This window comes from Nicotiana tomentosiformis, chromosome 11 (assembly GCF_000390325.3).
Source record: "Nicotiana tomentosiformis chromosome 11, ASM39032v3, whole genome shotgun sequence".
Lineage (NCBI taxonomy): Eukaryota > Viridiplantae > Streptophyta > Magnoliopsida > Solanales > Solanaceae > Nicotiana > Nicotiana tomentosiformis.
In genome coordinates this window covers 10,474,694-10,482,641 of record NC_090822.1, presented here as the reverse complement: position 1 = coordinate 10,482,641, position 7,948 = coordinate 10,474,694, and the positions used below count along the sequence as shown (strand labels likewise).

Below are 7,948 nucleotides of genomic sequence, written 5' to 3'. Positions count from 1 at the left end.
TAAAATTTTGTTGTTAATCTAATTGGATCTTGTAGTCCTAATAATCTCATACTATGATTCATATGAAATATTGCACTCTTAGTAATTTTGTGTACCATCAAATAGGAGTAGTTGCATTTCTAACACAACCGCATATTTCATCTATATAAAGCCCTTCCCTCTTGATAAAAAAAAATAAAAATAAAAATAAAGGCACCTTCCTAAATAAATAAAAAAATTAAATAATAGAAGGCTTGAAACCACATGCGATGCATAATTGTAAATAAATACAAAAGAATTGTAAATAAAAAGATTTATATCAAAAAGAAAGAAAAAGTATAAAGCCATGAAACTTTTCCAAGTGGACCGTTCTAAAAGAAACGTGTCTCAACTAACTTTTAATTTCTAACTGCTAGATCATGATGTCAATCTCGTAAATAATCACCAAAAACAATGTCAAATACCAAACCAGAATCCATGTCTCAAATTGCTCAGTATTAAGTGTGGCTCACCTTTCTCCAATATTTATAGACACAACAAAAACCAAACAAGAACTCACTCTTTCACTCACTTCACTCTTGTATTCACCACTAAAATCATAAAATATATCCACAATTTCTCTTCTCTTTTCTTAGTAAAAATAAAAAGGTTTGGTTGATTGGTAAAAATGGCAGGTAATGGAGTTTTTGTAGATATAATTGAGGGAGATGTGTTTAAGTACTATTCTGAAGGAGAATGGAAAAAATCAGCTTCTGGAAAATCTGTTGCAATCATCAATCCTACTACTAGAAAAACCCAGTACAAGGTTCAAGGTATGTTAAAAATGAATCTCTCTTTTTTTTTCAAATTTTTGCTTCAGTTATATTATTTTTGGTTGTTGTTATTGTTTCTCTTTCTGCAGTTTTTTGTCTTAATTGCTATGATTTTGCTTTTATTTGAGTCGAGGAGCTATCGAAAGCAGCCTCTTTACCTAAGTAAGGGTAAGGTCGGCGTATATATTTTCTCCCAAAACGCCAATTGTGTGAATGCACTGGTTATGTTGTTGTAAATTATTGTGGTGAAAATATCAAGGTTTTTGATGTTTTTGGTGTTCATGAAATTTTGTGCAAGTACTTTGGAATTTTTTGTACTGTAGCTCCCACTTCAGAATTAATTGTTCTGTTCTGAATTTTATGATCATTGGTCAGACTGTGAAGTGGGAAACAGCCAAGAACTTATAGTACTACTAGATTCTCTTTTTTCTAATGTATTCAAGTAATATACGCAGTTTTTTGCACTATCCGTGTAGTTTAACCTTTTATAGCAGGTTACTACTTTTATCAGGTCATCGATTAATGTTTATTGTAGATATTTGCCTATAATTGCCCGTAAGTGACTTGATTGTGTAACATTTATACTAACAGTGCATAGTTTGTAAAATTATTTTCTAATATATAAAAGAACTTAATGCATGGACTATTTTTAGTTTTGCATCCAAGTGTTTTCGTGTCCTTATGTGGTGCTTATGCTTTACTGAGCCGATGGTCTATTGGAAACAACTTCTCTATCTCCACAAGGTAGGGGTAAGATCTGCGTACACACTATCCACCTCATACCCACATATAGTGAGGTTATACTGGGTACATTGTTGTTTGTTGTTGTTGTTGTTGTTGTTTTCATGCCCTTATATGGTGCTTATGCTTTCCTGAGCCGAGGGTCTATTGGAAATAACCTCTCTATCTCCACAAGGCATGGGTAAGGTTTGCGTACGCACTACCCTCCCCAAACCCCACATAGTGGGATTATACTGGGTACATTGTTGTTGTTGTTTTCATGCCCTTATATTTTGCTTATGCTTTACTGAGGCGAGGGTCTATTGGAAACAACCTCTCTATCTCCACAAGGTAGGGGTAAGGTCTGCGTCCACACTACCCATCCCGGACCCCACTATGTGGGATTATACTGGATACATTGTTGTTGTTGTTTTCATGCCCTTATATGGTGCTTATGAGGGTCTATTGGAAACAGTCTCTCTATCTCCACAAGGTATGGGTAAGGTTTGCGTACATACTACACTCCCCAAACCCTACTATGTGGGATTATACTGAGTATATTGTTGTTGTTGTTGTTGTTGTTGTTGTGTTCTTGTCTTGGAAATTTAAGAATTTATTGCAGAAATTAACCAACAAATAAGTGTGGGATTTCATGGATATTTTGGAATTTTTGCTTTTTTGGTGCAGCATGTACACAAGAAGAGGTGAACAAGGTAATGGAAGTAGCAAAAGCAGCACAAAAATCATGGGCTAAAACACCACTTTGGAAAAGAGCAGAGCTACTTCATAAGGCAGCTGCAATTTTGAAAGAACACAAAGCACCTATTGCAGAATGTCTTGTAAAAGAAATTGCAAAACCAGCTAAAGATGCTGTCACTGAGGTACCTCATGATTAAAAAAATTCTATGTTGCACGGACTTTTCGAAATGTTGCCGCACCTGTGTCGGATCCTCCAAAAATACTCTATTTTTGCAGGAACCGACACGCACCCGGAGACATTTTCGGAGAGAACGAGCAACAGAATTAAAAATAGGATTAAAGTTATATACACTGATAGCATGTCAGTGTCAAGATTCTTTACACTATCAGTGTTGTTTAATATGTTGTGATAGTATGTCATGCAATATTTTTACCAGGTTACTGCTAAATGTTTATCATACAGTCATGATCTGATTGTATAAATAATTTTTTATTTATATGATTTTGGAAATTTTAATTGCTTTATCGACTGATAACGGCATGGATTTGATGAAGGTTGTAAGGTCTGGAGATTTGGTTTCTTACACTGCTGAAGAAGGAGTTAGAATTCTCGGGGAGGGTAAGTTCTTGGTATCTGATAGTTTCCCTGGAAATGAAAGGACCAAATACTGCCTGACTTCCAAGGTACATTTCTTGACTAATTTATTTAATTTTGCTTTATTAAGTTGTCGCTTAGTGTAGTCATCAATTTGCATTGTTAGTCAGAGGATTAATATATTTTAACGACTTGTCTACTATTTTCCTTTCATTGTTTTTTCAAAGCAAGATGGCTTTACATCTTTATAAATTGTTGGATCAATGAGCTCGTCCAATGAATACGACGACTTTGTGTCACCCGTTGGAAATGTTATTGTAGTGGTATTATATCGCCAGGATATTTTGTTGTATTGTTCTTATGAGTTGCTGTATTGGCATTTCTAACTGCATAAGTGGCTGCGTATCTTCTGTAAATTTTCCGTTTTCAGTAGCAAAATACAGATTGAAACTCACATTTTGTTCTTAAAGTATTGATATTAAGTAAGTTTATTGGAAAAATACTGATTATGACCTTCACGTCCTTGGAGTACAGATCCCGTTGGGTGTGATTTTGGCCATTCCTCCGTTCAACTATCCAGTCAATCTTGCTGTCTCCAAGATCGCTCCTGCACTAATTGCTGGGAACTCTTTAGTTCTCAAGCCTCCAACTCAGGTTTCTTCACTAAATTCTGCCTTATATTAGCAATGTATTATAATACAGTAACTCATATATAGTTTCGCCACTCATCATATTAAGCATTTCCCGTCTGTGTTGCTCAGACTTTAAGAAATGCGGCCGGGTGCGTGTCGGATCCTCACAAAGTAGTGCATGTTTGGAGGATCTGACACGTGTGCGGCGGCATTTTGGAGAGTCTACGCAACATAGAATTTTCTGTTCTATAAATTGCTCATATGAGATCGTTTAACTGAGAAAACAAAGTATCAATATGAGGTTAATATCAATATGAGGTTAAACTTACTTTGAAGGATCATTTCTAACAGGGTGCTGTGGCTTGCCTTCATATGGTGCATTGCTTCCACTTAGCTGGATTTCCGAAAGGCCTTATCAGTTGTGTGACGGGAAAAGGTTCTGAAATCGGTGATTTTCTCACTATGCATCCCGGAGTACACTGTATAAGGTAAATTGTACCTCATCTATTTTATGTTGCTCTCATAGTTGCATTTGTTTTGATTTTTCGTTAGATTCAGGGGCGGAGCCAGGATTTGAAGCTTATGGATTCGGGATTTTAGACCGTTTAAGTTACTGAATTCTAAATTAATAATTTGTACTTTATTAAATGGATTTCCTAAAACAAATACAGAGTTTGGACCAAACTTACAAGGTTCGGCCGAACGTGTATCTTACACACTAATTCCGCCCCTGCATAGACTGCAAAAGACACTACTGAGTAAATGAGGTCCTTTGTCCCGTTCTTGATATTTTGTATCCAACGCGTAACTGTATACTTGTTTTTCTTTTATCAGCTTCACTGGTGGAGATACCGGTGTTGCAATCTCAAAGAAAGCAGGAATGATCCCTCTACAGATGGAACTCGGAGGAAAGGATGCTTGTATTGTTCTGGAGGATGCTGATTTAGATTTGGCCGCCGGAAGTATTGTGAAAGGAGGTTTTTCTTACAGGTATTTGAATTTTCTTTTCATTATCGAAACAAAACATGTTAATATTGAAATGGGGTTCGACTGTTGGTCTCGCTGCTATAGGTTAACGAACAAGTGCTCACAACTGCATTAGTATGAGGCCATTGAAAACCATCCCTTGTATACATTGTTGTATAGTTCATTATTACGCGTACGATAAGTGATATTATAACATGAATTAGGAGTTGGACGATGTCGATACAACATGAATAAGCTTAATTTGCTTAAGTACCTGATTGTCTTGGCAATACTTCATTAACAATTGATATCCATGTCTACCACAGCGGTCAAAGATGCACAGCCGTTAAGGTCGTGTTGGTGATGGAATCAGTTGCTGACACTCTTGTTGAGAAGGTAAACGCTAAAGTGGCAAAATTAACCGTCGGGCCACCAGAAGATGATTGTGATATCACTCCAGTTGTCTCCGAGTCGTCTGCAAACTTCATTGAGGGGTTGGTCATGGACGCGAAGCAGAAAAATGCAACTTTTTGCCAGCAATACAAGAGAGAAGGCAACCTCATCTGGCCCTTGTTGTTAGACAATGTTAGGCCAGACATGAGGATTGCATGGGAAGAACCATTTGGGCCAGTTTTGCCTGTTATTCGGATCAACTCTGTCGAAGAAGGAATTCACCACTGCAACGCTAGCAATTTCGGTCTACAGGTACTGTCTCGATTTCTATTATAACGTGTGTTGAAAACATAATTAAGTAAAATACAAGTGTGCCCTCTGTAGCAACTTAATTTTTTTTATGAGATAGTCAAATAGCATGGTATTAGAACATGTCAAGTTAATGCGTTCAAGTCTCACCGCCACCTATTATCAAAAGGAATTTTTACGTCCTTAGCCCATGAAAAAGAATTAGGCCACATGTGATGGTGCGTATTGGAGACATAATGTAATAAGTGTGTTCTCTCTAATGAAGGGGATTCTTGGAGCAACAGCAAAGTTGTCTCCATATGACCTATATAGGTCACGCGTGGAAGCAACCAGCCATTAATGCTTGCATTAGGGTAAGTTGTCTACATCACACCCCTTGGATATGACCCTTCCTCGGATCCTGCGTGAACACGGGATGCTTTATGCAGCTAGCTACCCTTTTTTTTGTTCTTTCTAATAATTTAAGCTTTTCGCACAATTCTACGTGTCCATTACTTCATCTGATGTTCCATTGGCAATACATTTAGCATATGAAGTTGAAAATTTTGACTCTGCTACAGGGTTGTGTATTCACCAAAGACATCAACAAAGCAATACTGATCAGTGATGCCATGGAAACAGGAACAGTTCAGATTAACTCGGCTCCGGCTCGTGGACCGGATCATTTTCCATTCCAGGTAAACTAAACTTCATATTCTAAACTAGTTAAATTATGATTATCTTCGCGATAGGTTCTTAGTAATAGAGGTAATAATTTGCTTAACAGGGAATTAAGGACAGTGGAATTGGATCACAAGGGATTACTAACAGCATTAACATGATGACCAAAGTGAAGACCACTGTTATTAACTTGCCAACCCCTTCTTATACTATGGGGTAAAACACTATTGCTTTTGAAATAAGACAATAATTAGTACTTGAAGAAGCTATGTTGTAGATTGTAGTAGCCAACTTTTGTTTCTGAGTTATTGTTTATTTCCCCTTTTGAACTTGTCAACGTTAATAATATTGGTGGCATTGGGGCATGATATAGAGATATCGAGTTAAATATTTGCTTTTGGATTTATGTAAAATTTTGCTACATTTAATGATAATTAAACAGGTAATTTCACGAACGATCAATCAACTTTTATTTTATTGCACTAAAATCGTCTAAACTATTTTTTATAGTTAAAAATTGAACTTTTTTCAGTTTTAGACCGAGCCAGAAATTATTTATATTCGATAGACGAAAAAGTATATAAAATTTGTATAACGTTTGTATATAACATACGGAATGTGTATATATATATATACAAAAAATACATATTTTTCGGCTATTATTTTAAGAGTGACTATACAGTTATTTATAAAGAGGAATTGGAAAGGTAATGAGATTTTCAGGTCTACGGTTCAAATCCAATACAAGTAAGGGATTTTGTCCAAGTTTTATATTGTTTTTTCTCTCAATTGCTAGTAATACTTTTGAAGAGGCTCCAACTTCAACCAGTAAATGCTTTAAATGTTATAAAACATTTCTTTTGCAGTTTATTTTAAAAGAGTTAATTTATAGACAACATACGATGTATAGAATTATTTACTATCCGGTTACCAAAAGATGTCTACAAGTAAACATCTTTAAAATATGAGCCTTATATAATCTTGAAAACAAAATAGTTTGCCTGCTACAAAAGGTAAATATAATCTAATTGTATAAAGATTCTTTATATTGTATAAATGTTGGTTAAGCTCATTTTACAATTTCTTTTTCTTTCAAGAAAACACCTGCATTTCTCATGGTTTCTTGACTTTAATATACTATTTTAATTTTCACAGAAAATTATGAGACTTTTTTACATCCAAATGAAGCTGCAGAATTTTTTTTCCGGAAAAAAAATAGTCAAATTATGAAAATCTACGGCCATTCTCCTCCCATGTTATACAATGCTGGGCTCTTCTTGGGCTTCTTAACTTGGGCCTCTCTCTGGGCTAGTTTAGTGGTTTGTGCATTCAAAGCAAATAAAGCTTTCTTTCCGTAAAAATAGCACGGGCTAGCAAGTTTTCGGACTGATAATTGAAAAATAGCAAGTGTTTGCAAAGTCATTAAAAAATAATCACTATTTTGCTGCAACACGGAGAGTTCCAACATAATATACTGGATATTGGTGCACCTGTGTATGAACTTCCAGCATATTATGCTGAAACTCCAGCACACGGAAAGTTCCAGCATAATATACTGGAGATTGAGCACCTGTGTATGAACTTCCAGCATATTATGCTGGAACTCCAGTATATTATGCTAGAAGTTCACATGTAAAAAATTCAAACTCTGGTATATTATGCTGGAATATTTTTTGGATTTTGAACAGTGTTTTCGTTCACATTTATCTTTACATAAAAAGTGGCTAAATTTCTATCACTTTTGAAACTGTGGCTATTTTTCAATTACCACTTGTAAATCTAGCTATTTTTGAATTTCACCCTTTCTTTCCATGGCCAAACATTCGTTTTTTACACAATTAATGATGGATGAAAATTAATCCAAATAGCCGTCCACTTAATCTCTTACATTTAAAAAATATATATATACCGGTTAGAAAAAGTAAAAATTGAATTTAATCGGCTATTTATGTAACAATCCCTTAATGGGTCAATAAAGAGGGCAATGCCAATAGGATTCAGATGCATAACACTGGCACTGCGTTTTTTTTAATTCTTGTCCCCTTTGATTCCCTTTATCCACTTTTGTAGCTATTGCTTATTTGGTGACTCGAACCTACAACACTCGCATTGCATTCATGGTTGTTAGTCCTATGACAAATGAAAATTCATTGTTGGTGTCCCAAATGGCTCATGTACCAACA

The 7,948-nt window shown here is 35.5% G+C and overlaps 1 protein-coding gene across 1 annotated transcript; it reads left to right on the top strand.

The window, feature by feature from the left end:
• Positions 1–468: 468 nt before the first annotated feature.
• On the top strand, positions 469–6,133 carry LOC104091199 (NADP-dependent glyceraldehyde-3-phosphate dehydrogenase). Its single transcript, XM_009596478.4, has 9 exons — positions 469–791; positions 2,199–2,392; positions 2,766–2,894; positions 3,340–3,459; positions 3,789–3,925; positions 4,272–4,427; positions 4,730–5,108; positions 5,666–5,782; positions 5,872–6,133. The coding sequence occupies exons 1-9, from the start codon at positions 647–649 to the stop codon at positions 5,983–5,985; spliced, it is 1,491 nt and encodes a 496-aa protein (XP_009594773.1). The 5' UTR covers positions 469–646; the 3' UTR covers positions 5,986–6,133.
• Positions 6,134–7,948: the final 1,815 nt, after the last annotated feature.

Excerpts from the sequence above, each read along its gene's own strand:
- LOC104091199 (XM_009596478.4), top strand. The coding sequence starts at position 647 with ATGGCAGGTAATGGAGTTTTTGTAGATATAATTGAGGGAGATGTGTTT. Across the intron at positions 4,428-4,729 it reads AAAGGAGGTTTTTCTTACAG|CGGTCAAAGATGCACAGCCG; the intron begins GTATTTGAATTT and ends TGTCTACCACAG. Across the intron at positions 5,783-5,871 it reads CGGATCATTTTCCATTCCAG|GGAATTAAGGACAGTGGAAT; the intron begins GTAAACTAAACT and ends TTTGCTTAACAG.